We start from the raw sequence: 23789 nt of genomic DNA on the forward strand, positions 1-23789 counted from the left end.
GTATAGGCAAACAAAACAAAACAAAACAAAACAAAACAAAACAAAACAAAACAAAAAAAAAAAAAAGGTAATTCGAGCCAGTCAGTTTTTCAAATTTCCTGACTACAGGCAATGAAGACAGATGTAACTACAGTTTGATTAATTACTGAGAATAATAGAGAACCACCACCCTGAAGACCATGGTGCATTAGTTTTCCATTCCAAAACACACAGCCAAATGTTTAGGAATCGCCCACTTCTGAGTTAAAGGCTTTTCTACTTTGTGAGAACACATTAGCTTTATGCAGAACAAAGTATGGGAAAGCTGAAGTGTAACAACAGGCCAAAGCAGCAATAGATGCTGTAAGATTAAATTCCTGTTTACAAGCTTTTTGTTTTGTATTACTGATAGCATTCTGACTATATAAAGAAGCCTTCAAACAAGTCCAGACGTGATGCTGTTTTTATTGACAGTGTTGCAAGAGAGCATCGCGCCCATCTTGAGATGCTTTGGATTCTGATTAGTGCCTCTCTCCGCAGAGGCAGATCATAGCAGTACCCTTCAAACACTCACAAAGCTTCACCACCAGCAGCACTGATCTGTCCGTACACCAGTGTCCACACCAGGCATGTTTACTGTGCTGGTGCCAGGGTGTACCTAATCATACCCATTGACATATTTCTAAGTCATAGACTTTAACAGACCAGGTCGCATTAACAGGAAAAAAAAAAGGAATCAGGCCTTTTTAAATCTTGAAGTTCAGGCCAGGCCAGTATTGGACATGAAAATGAAGTATGTCATTCACTGCCCAAGATACTCTTGTACTAGCAATAAATTTACCTGATACATTTAAGTAGATGGAAGATGTCACAGCTCATCTGGACAGAATTTTATCAGTAGAAAGGTGCTTTCCATACTGCACAGTTTGTTTGCTTTTCCATCCAGCTATGTAGGGTAAACTGATACAAAATGTATTGCATACTACATTAACAGTTTTAACTACCATGCTATGGTATGGATTATAAGACAAACAAAGCCTAACCATTCAAAAATACTCCTTTTATCACAAGACAGTGAATAAACTGTAGGAAACTGAAAAGGATTTGTATTTGCAAGTGACATTAAACCATTCTCTAGAATTACAAAGAAATGACTTAAGGCAATTGGACAAGATTATAAAATTATATATTAAGTTAAACCTACAGTAAATGAGTAGATTTTTAAAAAACTTTTCTTGGAACAAGGACTGTCTTGGTGATATATGAAGTCATGCAGTAAAAGCAGAAAAGAGAAAGAAATCCTCTGTACACAGCATTAAGGAGACATACAGGAAAAGGGTTGATATAAAGGGTTTATCAAGGTCAATAAGACAACACTAAAGTAAAGTTATTGGCTACATGCATTCATAACCGTAAAGTGATCTCACAAATGGAAAAAATAAATGCAAGGACAACAAGGAAGCATTGCAACTCAAATGATGTTTTGTTTTTAGTTGATTATTGATACCTTTAGTTTTTCATTAATGCTACTTCCTGGCAGCATACACTAGCCTCAGTCTCAGCTTGCCTAATTTTTTGTTGTTGTTGCTGTTTTTGTGTATGTTTGTTTTAAGGGACAGCTCTTCAAACAACTCAGTGCCTGCCACTTTTAGGGATAACAGCAACGTACAGCTTCAAAACATACCAAGCATTACTGAATAAACAGTAATACATAAGTTACAAATACAAAATCTAAGCATTTACATATGTATCACATATAATTTAACTACTCAGTTTCACCCACAAAGTAGCCATACCATGTCAGAATTTGGCCATATGTTATAGGAACTAATGCTGTAACTTCTCCAAAGGACAACACTGAATTAATACTATGACAACATGTTTTGAAAGACAGAAGAATAGGATTTGATAGATAAAGTTGGTTAAAGATGTTTGTCTTCAAAATATTTCTTAGCATGACATTCAAATCCTGTCAAAATTAAGTCTCCAACCCTCAGTAAAGTTTTTTTTTTGGGGCTGCCAATAGAATTCTACGTTACATATCCATAAACTCCACAGCAAGATTTTTATATTTTACAGAGTTTTGAGTACTGGCAATAAGGAAACACAAATATTCTCAAGTATGTCAGACAAGAAGAGCTGGACTAAATTCTGTTGCCATATAAAGAAGTAGTAACATTGACAGTAGATTTTGGAGCAGTTCAAACTTTATTTTTTCTATGAACAGACAGTGCAACAGTCTTCCATTAATAAAAAAATCTCACTGTGCACTGTCACCAAATCATCAGTTTGCAATTGTGCTATAAGGGTAATGGCAATTTGTGGGTTATAGGAGTTCCACAATATATTAAAAATTGACATGAATGCATTAATTGGATGTTTCTATACTAAAATGCTGCTGTACAGCACTCAACTTAGCCAGACCTTTCTCACCCATTAAATAATTTCTTTACCAAAAGTGCTTGTTCTGTGATTATTGAACCTAGCTGAATTTGACAATTTAAGCAAGAATAAAATTCCACATAATCTGTGGAGTTCAGTGGTCACTTAACAAAATAGTACCAATCTACATGAGCAGCAATTAAAAATGCTTAAAAGGAAGCATATATGTCTTCACGGCAGTTAGCAAAATCACCCCATGTCTGAAAATGTTTTTATCCTTCAAAGCCATATAAGAAATTATAAGCAATCTATAATGCACTGCATCTTTACAGATCAATGAACAGCATCCCAACATTTTCAAATACTTTTTTCACTGCGCATAGTTCACATTGAAATTAATTATATTGTTTATATATATACATACACAGTAGATAAAATTAAAAAAAGTAAAAGACATCTTGTATAGTGAAAAACAAACTTGGAGGGAGACAGCCCTTAAGTTTCTACTTCAAGACATAAGCTAGCAAACTCTCGCTTTCTTCAGATTCTTTTTGATGCATTATTTTTACTTTTAAGAAAACAAAGAATGGAAATGTAGAAATTGACAAAAAGCTGTACTTTCAAAGAAAATAAAAAGCCTATAATAAATACAGTAAAATATAACATCCATATCAGGATGGATATACACAAAAATCAACCCAGATTAATGCATGGCCTAAGCCAGACTTTTAAAGTACCTTTTAGCACGTGCCTGCAAGTAAAACTGTCGTGGAGATCAAAACCAAGAAATAAAGTTCTAAGCTGGAAAGCAACAAAGTTCTAGCATAAACCATGCAGCAAGATTCCTTTTCCAGAGGCCAAATTCAACATTTGTAAATATAAGAAAGAAAAAAATAGGTAAATGCTTTGTACTGAGACAAACTCCTAAGAGCAACAGGACACTTACTCAAAATCAAGCGAAAGTATATAATGGCTTTCTGTGCACTTCAAGGCAATTATCTCACCACAAAACAGTATGGCTTGTATATACATTACCAGAAGTTTTCCCATCAAATCTTTAATTTACTCTAAAGAGAACCCTCAGTCACTGAACCCTACAGGGTTTGGCATTGCTCCAGGCTGTGCTGGCTGGCCCAAGGCAACTCTTGTCATACTTACCAGGTACATCCGATACTGTACATAGAACGTTTAGTAGAAATAATTCAGAAACATCTGAAGTATATTGCACGCTACCGTCTCTAAGGTAAGGAGATTTGCTTTCTGGATAAAACAGCAGTTCTCATAGCATCCAAGTGGTAAACGTTTAAAATGTTCACTTTCAGGAAGTGTTGCACAGAAATGAGTTTAAGAAAAATTACAAAGTAGCTGGTGTGGATAATATAAACAGATACCTAAATGAGTGTAAAAACTCTTCAGAGAAGAATGTGTGCATTTCTTATGAAAAAAGGATCACAAGCTTTTCTATATAGTATTCCCTACCACCACCTGGGATACCAGGAAGACACAAATAACGTTCAGATAATGATTTAGTCTACTCAGACTAAATAAAGGAAGGAAGCTAACAGAACTTTCAGAATTACAAAAACGCATAGCAATGTGCCACAATAGATCTATTTTTCAACTGCAAGACTTCAGAATCTCTCTCTTGTCTAGCACAGCATTAAGTCTCTTTGGGTCAAAGTTTGCTAGGATTTCTGCAGAAATTATTGCAAAGGCAAAAGGAAACCTATTACTTCAGCTCATGTAGAAGGTTATCCGTCATCTGAGTTGCAGTTTGCTCGGACCAATGTTTTTTCTTAGTTTAGCATAACCTGGCAAACTCTAATAGTGCTTTTCCAACACCAATTTGTTTGATCCCAATCAATAGTTAAAAATCTCTGGCCTTCCCTTCAGTTGCATCATTATCACAATTGTCTTGCATCTGCCCTCTTCCACTTTTGAAGAGCTTCACTACATGAGGTTTACAGCTTGGTGTAATTACTGACATCCTCTTCAAAAAAGAAAACCCTATACTACCACCAGCCACCACCAATTCTCTGAGAATCTTTAGAAATCCATCAAAATTGATCTTCAAGAACTGGTTCTTCCACCCCTCATTAATCCCTCCCAACCTCCTTTGCAAGTATGGCTTCTTTCCACATGGCATTCCCCCTCTTAGCTAATCAATACAACTCACAGGAGTATTTGGAGATCATTCACAACACAGGATTGTCTGGACTATTACTTAAAGACACCAAAGCCATCCATTACCCAGCACGATGCTTAAGATGGGAATTGCTGCTTGGGGCACATGACAACACACAGATACAAAACAGACTAAAAAGAGTCCAGAACTCCGTGTGAAAAACACACTTCAGTGCAAGATGCCCCCAACTTCTTTTTTCCCTGTAAATTCAAATAGCGTTACAAATCAAGACCTCAGGTTACATATGGTCTAAATCATTCTTACAGGTCTTCGGCTCATTTGCCTAGTGATGTGTATATACTACTACTTTCAGAATACTAATCTTCAATAAATTACCTACATCCAATAAAAAGGTGTGCCTTATCTCGTGCACATGAAATACAGGTACCAATTTTTTTTTGTAGACATGTTAATAGTTAAGAGGGATAGAGACGGGAGGGCTCTTCCCACGCAACAAATGAGAGTTCACTCTATTCCCCCTTCACCAGTCAGAACAACAGCTACTATTCTTTACTGACCCTTAAACTTTTCACTACCTTGGTATAAATAATAAATACAGATGAAAAGCAGCAAATTCCATCTGCCTTTTGAACATGACCTTCAGAGGAAGGGGTGAAATGAGGAACAGCGTGGATTCATCTTGAAAACCACCTACCACAGTGCAAGAGTCCTGTCCTCCAGTACAAATCTGACAAGCTGCTAACCGTGCCTCATAGCATTAGATACCTCAGTCCTTTTGGCTAGCGGTTCTACCTAATCCAATGACAACAAGCTGAACACAATTATGCTTTCCTTTTCTAAAAAGAACACATTTGAAATAAAAGCAAGTATAAAGATACAAATCATGAAATCACGGATCAAGAGTTGAGACAAATGTAAGCCAAAAGATGAGCTTTCAAGTATTCTGGAATGGATGTGGCAGAACATGGCTAAGGATTTTTTTATTTTTTTTTATTTTTTTAAAAAAGGCAGTGAAAAAAAAAATATATCCACAGCAATCAATGCTAGCAGCCTTGATATCAAAAAATAAAATAGGGAAAAAAAAAGAAAAAAAAAAAGATAAAAAGCATATTCTCCACCAAAGATGGCAATAGTCCAGACCTCCAGCTCTCAGGATTCTCAGAGCACATAACTCAACTTCTGCATAAAACAAAGCTTCTAGTACTTTACACTATGCAGAAAAGTCTAAAGATATGACTCAGATTTCAGTCACTACCTCCCAATCCCTAGCTGCATAGTCCTTTCAGTTTCTTGTACTAGCTCCACCACTCTCAATCATGCATTAAACTGATTCAATTTGCTGAGAAGAACGATTTTCACTTTTTCTTTTCATCTCAGTCACCTACTTGTTTAACATCTACCAAATCATCTCAGTGCAACATGGACAAAGCTAGGTGCAAGGTAGAATGTGAAGCATGAAGCTGGAAAGGAAAGAGGAGCACAAATTCTTCCTTTTCAGTAGCAGTAAACTGAGACACTGAACGGCTGTAACCCTGCTCTTTTCATCTGTAAGGATGTAACACTTGCCCTGGACAACTGCATTAACATCCTCCAGATAATATTGTAGTGCTGGGAAGAGAAAGGGCCCAGAACATTCATCTGAACAGATTTAACCCTGACCTGCTTGGCAGAACACACTCCAAATTGATCTAACAAATATGTTCCCAGCTGCTGAAGAAATGACAGAAGTTTAAAGGTCCGACCATGGAGCTTTTAAAACAAGAAAACATACCAGCACAAGTCAAGCAACCGTCGTCAGTGTTGCAAAACTGCTTAAAAACGCTCAAATACTAATTTTAAAAAGTAGTTAAAACCTGGGGAAAAAATATGGCAAGTGAATAAAATATCCTGCATTGTTTTTATCAGTAAAATGAAATATCAGTGGCAAAATATTTTCAATTTTGTATTTCTGAATTACATTTTAATATATTAAATAAAGGCTCATATTTCTACTATTCTGATTCTTTGAAAGTATTTATGAGCCTGATAGTCTGGAAAGTTTGTATACGTCCTGGAAACAATAGGCCAACAATTACCTGCATTATAAACCAAATCCCACATCAATATTCCCATCCTTCTGGATAGCTGCAACTGAAAATGGAGTATCAATTACTACAGCAGTTTCATTTTCCTTATTCAGTTCAACACTCAACTGTTCAGGTACTGCTACTTTTGAGACCAAATCCAAACTGGAACGAGTCATTTCAATTAAAACCAACTTTTTTTTTTTTTTTTAAAGAATTAAGTTTGAACAAACTTTCTTTAAGAATCACCAGAATTCACAAGGCTTCACTGCAAGCGTGCAGCACAACATAATTCTGAACTGCTTTACCAAGGATACAAGAAAATATACTAGCTTTCCCCTCCAAAGTTAGGTATTATGTAGCTACACTATCCCAAAGCTTTGTGTATCAGCAAGACAATTTAAAAAACATTAATGCTATAGGTCCCGTCCCCCCTTTTTAAATTAATTTAAATAAACTTTTACATACTAAAAAACAGCAAAAACAGGACAAGAAAGTCTTATCATATTTAAGATTTTCATGACAACCATTTGTCTAATCTGTTCTTTAAAAGTTACTGGCATGGGAAATTTATGGTCTCTTTAGACTTTATCTTTAAAGCCTCAGATGTTAACTATGCTTGGCCAGACTTTCAAATAAAGTAATAACTAAAAATCAAACATCCAGAAGAGGATACTGCAACACATATGCATTAAAACCTTATTTTTTTTCACAAAAATAGTTTTTTCAGGTATCAAGATGGTGTCTTTTTCCAAAACAGAAGCCATCATATCTTGAGGGGAAAAAAACATTCCAAACTTAAAGCAATTATTGACATAAGGAAGAAGGTTTACTACCCAATAATTTAGTATATGTTATTATTATTATTTTTTTTAAAGACACTGTTTTCTTCAGCTGTACAACAGGTATCCTCTGGAGAAAAGAGGAGACATCTCAGTACTACATAATTCCCTCTCTGGATATCCATCACAGGTTTTGGGGATTACTGGCAGCTTTGCCTCAAGAGTAGCTAAAAGTAATGAACGATGCTTCTGCATTCCACCATGAAAAGGTCCACACGTATTTCCATTCAAGGGTAGTAATCTATTTTAAAACAAGAATTTATTGTGTTATAGTATAAAGACACTAAACACAAAACAAAGTGTTTAACAACATCAACATTGACACAAAATAAAAGCAAGATCATTTCAAGCCAATTCTGTAACCATTTGATGTAAGAAATTCCAAGTGAAAATTACATACACAGGATCACCCTACAGAAAGGATGGCACCACCTTCATCTAATTTAAGCCCCTTTTCAGGGCATCATAGTATTGTCAGAATAGTTGCATTATTTTGAGGGCTTGAGTGGTATATAGGTTTTGTCCTTGCCCTCTGTATATAGGTGAACTTACCAACAGATCTACGAGAGAACCAATGGAGGCATTTCTACTGTAAACTAAAAGACTTGAGGTAATTTCTCTTCTAATCTATCTTGGATTTCTATTTCTCTATTATAGAGGGTTTCATAAAATTAAAGAGCAGCATAAATTTGTTTTACTTCATCGTAGTCCACACGATAGCATAGGTCAATAAAACATAAAATGCTTTGCATTACAATGCAGATCTTCAACAAAATACATACAGTAATAAAGCTTCTCTGAAACCATGTATTGTACCTAGGGCAATCCAACATATGAAAAGATGCGTGTATCTGACAAGATGCACTTGAACCACTTCTTCAGACACGTGACCTTGTGTCACAATAAGGTCTCTTCATTGTGGACTATTTGATAGGATCCATTATATGAACCAGCTATATGAAAATACATGAATTTCTCAAAGATGCGACAATCTTTTCAATCAATAATACAGAGCAGCTAACAAGAACATACAGATTAAGTATTCAGATAACTGCTCTTTCGTAAGAACCATTTTCAAAAATAACTGATTTGATTAACTTAAAACAATAAAATTTAGCTAAACAAAAAGTTAGGAGCACAACTATTTCATTTGCTTAAAATGATTATTTTTGGCTCTTAAAAGAATCTGAATTCTATGTTTTAAAGGCTCACTGTGAAAGTATATATACACATCAAATTTATATCCAAAGCTAGATTTTACCATTGAGTTTTAAAGGCCAAGAAATATTTTCAATACAGTAGAAAAAATAGCAGTTCCTGAAGAATATTGTAGCCTTACTTCACTGACAATATCGATAATTAAATTGCTGTACAAAATACTTCTCTAGAGTAAATCCATTTGAACTCTATCCACCCTGAGTTATGCATCTATGTTTTTTAAAAATGTTTTAAACATTAGGTAACAGAGAAGTATGTACAAGGCTATAAAATTTGTCAGTTATGATACAGCAGTAAAAAAAAAAAGTCATTATTATCAGCCAAATTTTTGTTTATTATTGTAGTTACTCATTCTGGGTTGTTTCATTGTTATTTTTCTGTTTTTTTGTTTTGTTTTGTTTTGTTTTTAATCAAGCAGATACTTGATTTAGACATTCATGTATTGACCACTTTATTTTTATTTTTTGAGTGCAACAATAAGGCAACAGTAAAAAAAAAAAAGTCATAGAAATTTTGCATACGTCGTAAAGGTATTAAGTTTATAAAAGTGCTTCCTAAAAAGACAACCTAATTGCAGTATCAAAATATTACAGAGTGGTGAGAACAACTATCTATTTCAATAAATGTTGCTCCATAGAAAAAACGTTTATATGGTTTTAGGCTTTTTCATCTTTTTTTGGTGAAGTAAAAGCCTAGAAAAAAAACAAAAAACGGTATGGCTGCGTGGGACAAGAAAGTTTAAGAAAATATATTTTAGTCTAAACTTAAATAAGAAGGTCCACACTTTTTTGTCAAAACATTAAGCCTCTGTCAAAAATGTATTTTTTTTCTTTTTATAGTACAGGATTAAAAGACAAGATGATGCTTACAAGGTAAAGAAATAATTTACATGAAAATATCTTCTGACAAAGCTTTTCAATCAAAATATTGTTTTGTAACATTCAAACATGACATACAACAACAAAAGAAACAGTGAATGCAAACAAAAAATGTTATATGGATTGCTTTCAAACACATAAATAAATGAAATATTGGTGTAGGCAGTAGGGCTCATGCTGATGGCTAGCCGGAAATAACAGTGTGCAATCTATTTGGAAAAAGCTCTAAAGTACAAATTACAAGCCCAATTACGGACTGCAGCAAGTTCAGTTATATCACTGCCATCCTCTCTTATCTCCAAAATAAATTCTTGATTAAATCACTCATACCCTAAATTACTCATACCTTTGCTTCAGAGATATGAATAACTATATACAAAAAGTAGTTTTATTTCACCATAGGGATAACATTGTACCTCCCTGCCAATGTTACTTGAAAAACCTTCCACGTCAAAACAATTTGACAGCAGATAAACAATTTAATAAATATGTAATGATCTTATTACAGTCCTTCAGCTAAGCATGTTAACTCATGCTGCTAGTTTTGTGATCACAGTGCATAGAATCCAAATATAAAAGAATGGGGTGGCTTTTAAGGTAATGGTAGATCCCTTGCTTATAATCCAAATATATCTGAAACTTTCACAAGCTCTGTCATGCATCAATCTTTTTGTGGCAGGAGCAAAACCTTTCCCTGGTACAATGTCCATTGCCGGCAATGGATGCACCAAAACCGCCAAGGAGCTCAGTGTTATTGCACAATATATGAAGACCTGGAATTCTTCCAAAAGCTTAAAATAAAAATAATGGAATTATTCTGACATTTCTGGACACCTGCATTAATACTGTATGACTAATAAAAGCATGTCAGTTGCATGGACTGAACCAGCGATCAACATGCGCCCAGAATGCACACTAGTAAAAATGCAGTCAAAGGAAGTAGTCTTCATTGCCTATAGGTCACTTCCAGTCAAAGGTTAAAGTTCAAAGACTGAATGATCAAAGTGCTCATTTTCTCAGTAGGACTATCTTCTGCTACGAGGATCACAAAATGGTGGCATCAACATGTGTCATCTTTAAAATAAAAAAAGAGTATTTATGGAAAACATGTAAACATTCCAAGTCCAAGTTAGCACGGCGCTGTACGCAGAAGCAATTCCTGGCATAGATATTAACATGCAGCAGTAACACACCAACTGAGTAAGCTTGCAGTTTTGTTCAATAACTTAGGAAAAAAAAAGGTGAGATTTAAAAAAAAAAAAAAAAAAAAAAAAAAATACTTCCAAAACACACATACACCTCTGAGCACATTAGTATTAGCAAATATTCCATTAAAAGGACAGTAATTTCCACATTTAATATTTAGAAAGCTACTCATTAAGAAAGTGAAATACCAAATATGCTTAACATTTTGCACCCCTTCAAGTACAGCAGATTTATCAAACTGGGAAATCCTTTATCAGAAATATGTAGTGATAAGAGTCAGCAGAGCTGACTTCTGATGCTTCCACTCTCAACCGTTTTTTTTGTAATTCTCAAATGTCAACACAAACTATAGCTGACAGAATTATGCCAAAGCAATAGATTACTACTGCAATACTTAACTTCAAATGTGAAAATAACTTATATTCATTAAATTTTAGACACTGTGACTGAGTATATTATGAAAAAGAGTATTCTAGGCCAGCCATTTCTGTGCTATGCTTTAAGATTTAAATGCAAGTATTTGCCTGAACAAGTTCTTCCTTTTAAACCTTCTATTCCACACATCAATTTGCGGTATATTTGCAGCTGGCAACAGTTGTTATTAAGCTTATTAACAGAAAGGAGACTTCCTGTCTGGTTATTTTTAATGCACTTACTTGTAACCTCGCAGACACTGAAAAAGTTGTCCTATAAACCATACAGATTACTAAATCTGTAAACAGTAGAAATAGAAGTAGCAACAAACAATTCTACATTCTCACTGGAAAATACTATGTCCTCAATACTATTACTAAAAAAAAAAAAAAAGAGAAAAAAAAAAGAAAGGCAGTTTTTCTGGTAAGAAGGCAAGGGACAAAAAAATTTACATGTAAAAAAATGGGGCAAGGATGCAAGAGAGAAGGGGTGTACTTTAAATGGTGTACTCAAAGTTTAGAACAAATACCATGGAAAACACTTCCTTATTGAAAAAGAAAAACTGAAAGCAGTAAAGAGGTGGTATTTGAAAATTAACACCATCACACTATTCTTTTTCACAAAAATATACCTCCTGACTATACAAAGAATACAGAACAGCTTTATTAAACCAATTTCAGCCTGGATGACCAAGAAAATCTTATCTGGAAGATCCTCCTTTGTCTTTTAACACAGCATGACCAACTTTGAAATTGTCAGCATGAAATTCAATGTACAGCTAAAGGAGACATTGGATAATCTAGAAATATTTTTAGTTATCAAAGAGATCATTAGTAAGAGGAAACAAGAGTTTTGAAAGACAGCTTGCAAAGACACTGAGTTTGTAACAAACAGGCTCTGTAATTCTGCTCATGGAATAAGTTGATTTGCTGAGGCAGGGATGAAATGAGAGATTAAAAAACTCAGTAATAAGATAGATGCACATAGAACCACATTTATATGTCAGAATGTATCTGTAAGTGCTACTTTATGCCTCTATGTTTACATTGGTTTGCTTTACATCACTTCCCCATCACACACTGCTTGTTCCCAGCTAAACAAATCCCAAGCACCTACTGGAAAACAAAATAATCTTCAAAGGCATATGTTAAAAATGATGACGATCTTCCGTCTTTTCACAATACAGATTCAATTTCACATTACAGCTAAGCTAGTTTAATGGCTACTTGACAGCAGAAGCAGCAAAACCACTCTGCATCTCCCTCACAGGTTCCCTTATTAGCACTGGCACTTAACTGTTTTTCTTTCTGGGCTTTCAGATTTTTCTCCCCTAATTTACCCAGCCCAAAGTAGTTCAACCACAAGGTTAGATATGTGAGACTTCAGCTGGAGCAGAAGCAGGAAAATAAGATGACAGAGCCACCTCTTCTAAGAGCTTGTAAATTTTTTCAGGTATACCTCAGCTTGAACATGGATCTTTTCCAGAAAGAAAGGGTTAAAATTAGCAGGCAAATTACACTTCCCATTTTAGTGTAATCCACCATGTCTTCAAACCAGTTAGGAAAGTACTGAAAATTGAAAGATCATCCTCTAGAAACTTTTTAGTATGGCCAGAAGAGAAACAAAATTACTATTAATTGAGAGAAGGAGCAAGGGGTGCACAAAATTTTAGGGGGGGAAAAAAAAAAACTCCAAAGTTTAAGAAAACTTTTGTCCACCAGAAATCAGTGTTTTGTTTTAATATATATACAAATTTAAGGGGGGGAGGGGAAGCCCAATAAACTTTAAAATATGATCTACTTTGTAATTAGTAATTTAAAAAGGAGTTAAAAAACAAATGAAAATATTATGAACAAACCAGCAAAAGTTATTTAGATAACTGACTTGTTTTCCCTTGCCTCTCTGGTTGGAGGAAAGAGTTTCCTGACTTTCAAAAAACAGCCAGAGAGTAATTACTTTGAAGTAATTAAATGATTTGTTCAGTAGACTATAAGAAGCTTGATTTCTTTGAGCCACAGTTATATAGCAAATTTCAGAGTCAGATAACCACATTTCTTCTCATACTCATTTGGAATTTTGCCTGTTTAACTCAAATTGAATTTCATGAATAAGAAATCAAAGTAGTATCTGCAGAAGGTTCTCCTTAAGACTTCAGTCCTGAATCAAAAAGAAACTCTAGTACAAATTCAAAGTAAACAAAGCATGTTTTAATCACAAGATAAAGCCACTAAATTAAAGTTAACTCATATCTCTTTAGAAATAACTAGCAAGTGAAAACAAAATTAAAAGTCAATAACAAATCTCCCAAAATTGCCAATAAAGAGAAAGCAAAACTAGAAATAGTTAAGGACCAAGCACATTGCAAGAGTGAGAAAAAAAAATGATTACTGAGTAATTTAGTGAAGATGAAAAATCCAGCCTATTATCCTTGTAGACAAGAGTATTATTATTCTTAGAGCCAGTTTTAAAAACAGCGTAATGTACAACCACGTGATAAACAGTCCTAAATTTCTTACATACTTGATAACCCCATGACATACAGCACTTCTCTTGTTGTGACTGAAATCAACTTGTTTTAGAGAGACTACTGGAGTATTATAAGAAACACAGTTTCACTCTGCTACATTACCATTTATCAAAAAAACATGGGGATCAGCAAGTTTTATAAAAAACTCATTTTTTTTTTTTTAATAATTATGGACACTATGAATTTAAGAATTTAAGTATGAAGGCTTTAGCATTTGCCTCTCCATTTCTGCTATCTCAAATTACCTGACCTCACTTCACATACAGAACAAAACGTGTCCTGGGGTGGGGAGACAGTGAAAAAATGAGGGTGTCTTATGACAGAGGCTTCAGTGAAATGTAGCAGTTAGACCAGCTCTTCTTGCACCACTCTAGCATGTAGTATTTTCTACTCTAATCCAACCCTTCCCCAAACACATAGGCTTCTGATAACCACCATTTGATAGTATTATCCTAGGGAAAGCAAAGAAAGTACTGGCCAGCAGGAGAAGAGAGAAGGAAAGCATAGTCCATCTCTACCATCTGCCCACTCTTCCTTTCCTTTCTCACCAACAGACCAGATAGGACAAGCACATACAACCAACCCCAGCTCTGGGAAGTTGACAAATGTTGAGCCAGAAGAAAGAAACCACACAGTATAAAGTCAGAAAGAGAGCAGATGGTTAGAGAAAAAAAACAAACAAACAAGCCACTAGCACTACGGACCCTGTAGTAGTACTATACATAGCAATTTTGGTGTGTATATATATATATATATATATATATATCATGTACCTGTAGAATCTTACTACTACACTACTACTACACTACTACTTAGGAACTATTAGTTCCTAAGAACCTTTAAGTCAGCCAACTGTCTCACAGTGAAAATTCTGATGAACAGTGGAAACTACTGAAAAAACAATGCTGCTTATAAACATATAGGTGTACTTTTAATGCAGTGAAAGCTTTTAAAGTGTTACCACCAACAAAAGAAAAAAAAAATGGTTTAATTAAGGACATTCCCCACCCATACCTTAAGACTTGTCATGGACTGATGCAGTTTACAAGAACTTTTATTCAAATTCAGTCCTACAATGTAAAACATGAATCTGTATTGTTTAAATTTCAGCCAGGAATTATTAAATTATGATATAAAGAAAGTCACAGCAGGTATTTCAGAAATGGGATTTTCATAAATTTTGGAAAATAATACTTTTAGGCTTTGAATGAATTTACACTACTTTCCTACATTTTAAGTGCCTTCAATCTAAAAGAGCTACAGAATTTCTGGTCCTAGTTAAATACTTACCATGATACCACCATTTTGTTTTCTTTGGATTCTTGTTACATGTTCTTACATAAAATGAGTTATCTGGAGGTCGCCTCTGCAACAGAAGAAAAGACCTACAAATAATCAAACAATCCTCATATTGTAAATACATGAACTATTTAATAAGTTTAAGAAAGGTTATCAACTGAATGCAATGACAACGAGGTAGCAAGCAGGGTGAGGGCCCTTGTAAGAAAAACTCAGGTAATGATTCTTACTGGAGATACTCAAGGCAAGATTCCATGAGAAATTCCAAACCACTTGAAGACAGATTGGGGTTGGGAGAGGGGATAATTAAAAAAAAAAAAAAAAAAAAAAAAAAAAAGCACGTAGGAAAAAAACAGCTTTTTTTTTTTTTTTTTTTAAAAAAAAAAAAAAAAGAATAAATTCCTTTGTGGTTTGGAATCTCATTTTTATATATTGAGTCCAATTCACATCCATAAATCTCAGCTTGGAGTGGGTGAAAAATGAGCTTTGTTTAAGCTGTCATCAAACAACTATCTATATCTCATCAACACTTCATATTCTTCAGCTGTCTTTATAAGTGTCATCAGAAAGCAGAGAATATAATACAAAGCAATCACGTGATATTTTTCTACCAAATACACATGACTATGAGTGACAGGGATGTAACAAACACACGTTTGGATATCACAGATATACAAGCTCTGACCAAATTAACTTCCACGGAAATTCTACTCCAAAACAAATGGTCAAGAGCAAACAAGTAGCCTACTTTACAAAAGAAGTCTGAGTGCCATTCATTTATGAACAAAAAACATCTTAGACATCTGCATTAAATACATGTAAATAGTCACTTTGTACTGCCTTTAGAGACAATCAATTTACACAGAATGGTATGAATTTAACTCCACAGTTAGTACAAGTAGAAGGGTTCTATCCATGCTGCTTTTCCAGCAATATGAGCAAGTCACCATAAAAAAAGCTTAAAAGAACTTACTACACCGCAAGTTTGCAGCTCTAGCTTGGCATTTTTTCAATAATAGAAATGCAGATATAGTACATTTACCTATTTTAGAATTTCAGAAACAAGAATCTTACTTTGCAAAAAAGAAAACCAGTAACTGCCACTTCCTCTACTCCAATGGTGCTAAGAAAAACCATACCTTTTCTTTGCAGCTGGAAAGCATGCTAATAATGCTAAGACAAACAGATTGCACTGAGAGCGCTGGAGACCAGTCTTCTGTTAGAATGGACAAACAGATATGACCGTTGCTATAAACATGTGGATGAACAGGAATATTGTCACCAGTAAACATGACCTAAAAAAAAAAAAAGAGAAACCACAAACACGTGTAATTTATTTTTTGTATTAATTGTTATTTATCGTCCAAGTTTTACTTAAAACTGCATGGCTTTTGGAAAAACAGCAATATCTTATTTAAGAAGTTGATTCTACCATTTTCACTTAAAATAAATGAGGCAATTTACCACATTAGATTCATTCATATTTGCAAGCAATTAATTGGAATGTAAAATGAAATTACAGAAGCCTTATTAACTAGTGAAGATGAAGTTGCATAGATGGTTAAATGGCAGTTTTTTTTCCTACAAATATCTATACAGAATAGAAAAAATGTAAAGGCAACAATATCAAACCAAGATTTTTAAATCTTGTAGCCTCAGTCTTTCATATCCTAAGAAATACAGTTGCATAGCCAAAACACTGGATTTTAATTGTTTCATAAGCCAAAATATTATACATAAGAAACATAGCGAGACTTATAAATGAGTATTTCTATAATCCTGGACACAACAAAGTAAGTTCTGGACAACTCATAAAGAGTTAAATGAACTAACCCAATTAATTATAACTTCTACAACCACAGTATGTTACCACATAGGAAATATTTTTAGATCGTTACTTTAAATAGAATTTGTTTTTATTTAACACAGGTGAACAACAAAAACAGCATTGAAAACCTTAACTCTTCTATATTGAAAGATAACATCACAGTCAAAAAAAGGTTAGAAAACCAGTTTTATCAATTATTGCTCTTACAGAAGTTTCTGTCAAACACATGGTTAGCTCAGGACCAATGGAAATGGAGTAAAAATGATATCCTCACAGCAGCATTAAACTCCTGGACTCCTTATCCAACATAACCACTGTAATCTGTTATGGTTATGAATGGTAGAGATTTGTTATGTCATTGTACAATATCCCACAGCTTCTTAAGTATTTCATAAGTTCACGTACATGCGCACACACACACCCATCTTGTTGTTGCCTACAAGAAGTATCACCTTAATCACGTGAACCTGAAGGGAGAGAGCTTAACCTGTTTGCCTAATGGCATGGAGTCTTCTATAGCAGCAGAAAAACTGGATGCAGAATGATCTTTCATAGATATTTAACAGGTATTTCTTAAGCACTGAAGAGCTTGCCTTCATAACCTGTAATGTATTTCATTTCTATCTAATGTCTTCACTTTACAGGAAAACCAGAACTAGGCAAATAAGTAAAAGCACGCATGTTCTGACAGATAACATATATTTAATGCAGAAAACAACCAACTGATTAAGCAGAGGAAGTGTGAACTGTCAATTCACAGTAAATAGATTTACAGGAGGGAAAATTATAGTCCAGAGGTTTGTAATATAAATGAACTCAGCGTACAGCAGCATGATGAAAATTCTAGACATTACAACAATCAAATACGCAGTACTTCAGTTCTTAATTGCCTTTTATGCTTAAAAAATAAATACATCTGTGTACATATACTGATCTAGATTGCTGTTTTACAATAAATTGCATACAGCCACACACACACACATTGGGTAATGAGCACAAACAGTACCTACTTGGAACCTTAAAGCGATTAATCTCTCATAAATAACCTACAAGTAGTTCACTGCAAGCCTGACAAAATGCAAGTGACAGTTTGTTCCTTAAAACCTGAGACTGAAGAGTCAGCATTGCAGTTTTTAACATAATACCTAAAGATACGTACGTTTACAGTTTAAGTGACTCTCATAGCTCCTTGCTTAAGCTTCAACAGCCATGAGAAAAGCAGAGATCACTCTTTGAACTTCAAGCTGAAACAAGGCAAGAACTAAGGAACTATCGCTTTTCTTCTTTCTTTCTGAGGATATCAGAAGTGATAGCCTAACACCTCTTACAAGCCTTTTTTTTTTTTTTTAAAAAAAAAAAAAAGCATTCCTCACAGGTAATGGACAGATAGATGTACAGAGCTCATTCTGCACCCTGGTAGTAATGCTGCAATTAATGTTAACATGAAAACAATATAGTAGTTTATACCTTTATTCTAACCACTAGATTTGTAGGCTTCTCAAAGAGATCAGGTATTTATGAGAATTCACAATTACGTTTTTTTTGGCAGCCATATTAACCATGGCAGCAGAAAAGATGCAAGAGTTTTAAAAATGAACTAGAAAGTTGTAGTTAAAGGCAACAGGAGAAGGTATGAAGTAGTTATTTGTTGTTCACTTCTACGCTGCAGTAAAAAGCACCTTCCTACTTTGTGTTGTTCTTTCATATGATACAAGTGTCAAAAAAGCCTCCAGTGTACGCCATTCTTTCATCTCCTATGAGAACTTGTTGATTCCAATGGATACTATAGCCCACTGCAGACTCATTTCTAAAAGAAAAGGCATCTGCACAATATGTTTAATACAAATTAAAGTAACTTTGTATTAGGATATGTGAACAATATTAATATTCAGCACATGCCATGCAGCTATAACCTAGAGGTAGAATTAAGCAGGAGGTAAGAAAGCAGTTACCTGAGGCGAATCAAAAGGATACCGACTACTGAACTTAAATAGAAGTTGAAATTTCTCCCCTTCATATAGTGTTCCTGGAGCACCTTCCATGTCTACAATCCACCTAAAGAATGAAGAAAAAAAAATAGTATTATAGACTAATCAATTATAATTTCACTCCTGGAGCACAGAATACATCAAATCAACTACTAATCGGCCAATTTTCTAAACTTTCAATTAGTATCATAAGAGAATAATGCATACAGCCCACAGTTAAAAAAAACATGCTTAGTATTTCACATGCATGCATTGCTATAGCACTACAAATTATACATTTAATTATGACTTGAACTGATCACAGATCCATCAGTTCCCAAGTAAATAGCTGTTACATGAGCCAAAGCTGACAGAAAAGACTTGTTCCAAAGTTTATTCCTACATAAAATCGGGCTGGGAAGGGAACAAAGTAGTATGCATCTGTTTTCATTTTTCTGTCAAGGAAATCATCATTATAGTTTACTAAAATAAAATCAATATCCAAGAGGGAATGGGTAATGCTGCTCTTGAACTTATTATCTACAAAAAAGTTAGAAACAAAATATTACGCAATCTGGTATGTAAGGGAACACTAAAACTGTAAAAGCTAGTAATATAAAAATGAAAAGGTCACAGTAAATTGAAAGCAGAAAAAGGATGAGTTGCAACTGGAATTAAGATGCAACATATCACAGTATGCTATTCTTCTGCATCTATTCCTTCCACTGCAACATGAAATTAGTGGTTTTTTAAATCCAGTCAAAATAGATTCTGTATAGTGTTCAAGACATATTACAACACCATGCTATCTCACTTCTGTCATTTTGGAGTTCTGTTGTTCGTTTAATACAATCCTCTGTAGCATCACTTCCCTGTTTTTATCTTTCACCCTTGATTGAGTTTTACACATTTGAGGAATACAATAATGTAAAGATTTATCAAGAGACTACAAATGGCTCAGACAAAAACACGTACATCACTCCCAAGTGAGGCAGCTGAGATATTTTAGAACGCATTCAGAAAAGCCAATGTCTCCTTCAGCTGGCAGTCCTAATGATCCTTTTCTCAACCCCTCTCCTCCACCCTCATACCATATAGGCTGTCCCTGTATTTAAGTGGTGCATATTTTTCATCAAGAAAAATTGCTTCTCCACTGATCTCCCCTCTTCAGGAGAAACATATCTTTAACAGTAGGAGGGTAAAGGAGGGCAATGACTGTCCTGGGGAAGAGTCCTTTGATTGCAGGGCAGGTGACACTGAATGTAACACAGTAGAACTGAATGGCACTTACAGGTGGCAATGACACTGCTGGGAGCCTCTGGGTAAATAAAGTGTTGTTGTTGTAGTAGGAGTCCAACCATCCAACCAAGATGACAACACTGATGAATATTCTACAAATAATTAAGGGATATCTCTAGCTCAACTGCCCTTGTCCTTATGGGTGACTTTTTCTTCCCAGATATAAACTGATAATATCACACAGCTGATAATCCATGGGTCCAAGAAATTCCTGAGACAAACTGAAGATAACTTCTTGGTACAGCTACTAAGGATGCTGATTAGGAAGACTGCCCTCCTAGATTTGTTTTCAAATCTGGAATTTATTGAAAAAACACCTGAAATAACACAATCATTTGTTTTCATGATGGGAAAGTCCTGCTTAGTAACTTAATTGCCATTTATGACAAGGTTACTCATCTGATTGACCAAGGGAAGCTTTCAATACTTTCTGTCACAGCACCCTTCTGGAAAAACCCTCCAGCATGCAGCTAGACAAGTACACAGTATGACGGGTGAACAATTAGTTGATGGGTCAAGTTCAAAGGCTTATAGTAAATGGGGTTGCATTGGGCTGTTAGCCAGTCACTAGTGGGGTGACTCAGCAGAGCCTCCATTTTAGGTCCAGTTCTCTTCAGTGTTTTTATAAATGACCTGGACTGAGGACTCTAAGATCACTGAGTACGTTTGTGGATGACACTAAATTAGGAAGAGCTGTTGACTCTGTCAAGAGTAAAAAGGACTTGCAGAAAGATCTTGATAGATGGCTGAGCCATCACCAATTATATGAAACTTACAGAAAGTGCTGGATTTGGTAGTTGGGATGGTGTAACTCTAGCTATACGTTCAGACTGGGGAATGAGAGGTTGGAAAGCAGCCCCATGGAAAGGGATTTGGGGGTGCTGGTTAATGGCACATAGAATCCCAGAACTGTAGGGGTTGGAAGAGACCTTAAAAGATCATCGGGTCCAACCCCCCTGCCAAAGCAGGTTCCTCAGAGCAGGCTGCCCAGGTAGGCGTCCAGATGGGCCTTGAATATCTCCAGAGAAGGAGACTCCACAACCTCCCTGGGCAGCCTGTTCCAGTGCTCCATCACCCTCACCATGAGGTTCTTCCGCATGTCGGTGCAGAACTTCCTGTGCTCTATCTTGCAGCCATTGCCCCTTGTCCTATCCCCACAAACCACTGAGAAGAGGTTGGCTACATCCTTCTGTCTCCCACCCCTCAGATATTTGGACACATTGATAAGATCCCCCCTCAGTCTCCTCTTCTCCAGGCTGAACAGACCCAGGTCTCTCAGCCTGTCCTCATAGGGAAGATGCCCCAGGCCCCGTATCATCTTTGTGGCCCTCCGCTGGACTCTTTCCAGGAGATCCCTGTCTTTCTTGTACTGGGGAGCCCAGAACTGGACACAGTACTCCAGGTGAGGCCTGACCAGGGCAGAGTAGAAGGGGAGATCACCTCCCTTGACCTGCTGGCCACCCTCCTTTTAGTGCACACCAGGATCCCATTAGCCCTCTTGGCCACCAGGGCACACTGCTGGCTCATGGTCAACCTGTCATCCACCAGGACCCCCAGGTCCTTCTCCGCAGAGCTCCTCTCCAGCAGGTCGTCCCCCAGCCTGCACTGATACTTCTGGTTGTTCCTTCCCAGGTGTAGGACTCTACACTTGCTCTTATTAAACCTCATTTGGTTTCTTCCTGCCCATCTGTCCAGCCAGTCCAGGTCTTGCTGAATGGCAGCACAGCCTTCTGGCGTGTCAGTCACTCCTCCCAGCTTTGTGTAGTCGGCGTACTTGCTGAGGGCAGACACTATTCCCTCATCAAGGTTGTCGATGAAGATGTTGAACAAGACCAGACCCAGCACCAACCCCTGGGGAACACCGCTAGTCACAGGCCTCCAGACAGACTCTGCGCTGCCAATCACCACCCTCTGAGCTTGGCCAGTCAGCCAGTTCTCAACCCACCTCACTGTCTACTCGTGTATCCCACACTTTCTCAGCTTTGCTAGCAGGATGTCATGGGAGACAGTATCGAAAGCCTTGCTAAAGTCAAGGTAGATGACATCCACTGCTCCTCCCATCTACCCTTATGAGCCAGTGTGCCCTGGCAGCCAGAAGGGCCAACAGTACCCTGGGGGTGCATCAAGCATAGTACTGCTAGATGGTCGAGGGAAGGGATTGTCCCACTCTGCTGTTTGGCCTCACCTCAAGTGCTCGGTGCAGTTTCAGGTGCTGCAGTGTAAGAAGGACATAAAACTACTAGAAAGTGTTGAAAAGAGGACTACAAAGATGGTAAGTCTAGAGGAGAAGACACATGAGGAGTGGCTGAGGTCCCTTGGTTTGCTCAGCCCAGAGCAGAGCAGGCTGAGGGGAGGCCTCATGGCAGCCTGCAGCTCCCTCACGAGGGGAGCGGAGGGGCAGGCGCTGAGCTCTGCTCTCTGGGGACAGTGACCTGAGGGAACGGCATGGAGCTGGGACAGGGGAGGGTCAGGCTGGGGGTGAGGGAAAGGTTCTGCATCCAGAGGGTGGTCAGGCACCGGAACAGGCTTCCCAGGGCAGTGGGCACCGAGCTTGCTGGAGTTCAAGAAGCATTTGACAATGCTCTCAGACACAGGGTCTGATTTTTGGGTGGTCCTGTGCAGTGTCAGGAGTTGGACTTGATGGTCCCTGTGGGTACCTTCCAGCTCAGGATATTCTGTTCTGATTTATTCTAGCTGCACTTTAGATGACATTTTGCTATGTCTTCTGCTTCTACATTTATACACACACTGCACCAATACCATTCAACTTTATTGGTCTTTGTGATCCAGAATCTCCACTTTCAAGTTTTTAAACTAGTTTCATTTATGAAGAAAATTCTGCCCGGACACTGCTCCTTTTATGGTCAAGGAATCACTAGCACCCATCTTTCTGTTCTTTTTTTTTTTTTCTCCTTCCTTTTTCAGCCATCTCAAACTTCTAATTATTGGGTATTAAAAAAAAAAAGATTAAGATTGCTTAAAGTTTCAAATGACATAATTACATCATATGCTCCAATTAATTTATTCAGCTCCTTTCAAACCCTGGAGTATTGGTACACAAATCCATACTGCACCAACACAAACTTCAATTTGATGTAAAGTCTGAGAACACGCTACTTTGCATCAAAAACCCTTGAAGGGCAAAACATGATGTTGCTAGTGTTGGGAAGCTAGTTACAGTGAAAATTTGAAAAAAAAGGCCATAAACTGGAAGTTTTTATTTGCATGTATGAAAATTGCATGTAGCAGAAAAAACAATGCAGTAGCACTCTGACAAAGATATCCTAAAAAAAACGGAAATCCATGAACATAAAACAGATTACTCCTTTCACATCTCTTCACCTTCTGTAAACTTTCCCTTAATTGCTATTTTTGTTTATGCAAGTGGAAAAGCTCTTGCAAAATTAGATTGGATTTTCTTTGAGAAGCGAAATACTTTTTTTTTTCTTGAAAAAAAGGAATCTAAGTAAAGCAAGAAACAATTTTCAAATCACCAAACGTTCAATGGTTTGCTATTAGTACCACATTCTGGATAGTGCTATTTCAACTTGTTTCAGTCATACTCTTCAGCATCAAGGATCACAAAAAACCAGTACCATTTAAAAAGCAACAGCAGTATTTAACTCAGCTTACGAAAAGCACTGAAGGCTCATAAAACCTCATGTAGCATGGTCAGTGCCAGCATCAGAAATGCAAATGTTAAGCAACATCACAAGTCAGCTCAACTTAGGTATTTAAATT

At 36.3% G+C, this 23789-nt stretch overlaps 1 protein-coding gene across 1 annotated transcript in view; it reads right to left on the reverse strand.

Moving 5' to 3' along the window:
* Positions 1-7632: 7632 nt before the first annotated feature.
* Positions 7633-23789, reverse strand: part of UBE2W (ubiquitin conjugating enzyme E2 W) — a 34425-nt gene continuing 18268 nt past the window's right edge. The window contains exons 3-6 of the mRNA XM_035317835.1: positions 18735-18837; positions 16094-16249; positions 14946-15021; positions 7633-10582 (exon numbers count right to left, since the gene is read on the reverse strand). Coding sequence (XP_035173726.1) covers positions 10569-10582; positions 14946-15021; positions 16094-16249; positions 18735-18837 — 349 coding nt within the window. The 3' untranslated portion in view covers positions 7633-10568. The remainder of the gene's footprint in view (positions 10583-14945; positions 15022-16093; positions 16250-18734; positions 18838-23789) is intronic.

The sequence above is a fragment of the Oxyura jamaicensis genome, chromosome 2 (assembly GCF_011077185.1).
Source record: "Oxyura jamaicensis isolate SHBP4307 breed ruddy duck chromosome 2, BPBGC_Ojam_1.0, whole genome shotgun sequence".
Lineage (NCBI taxonomy): Eukaryota > Metazoa > Chordata > Aves > Anseriformes > Anatidae > Oxyura > Oxyura jamaicensis.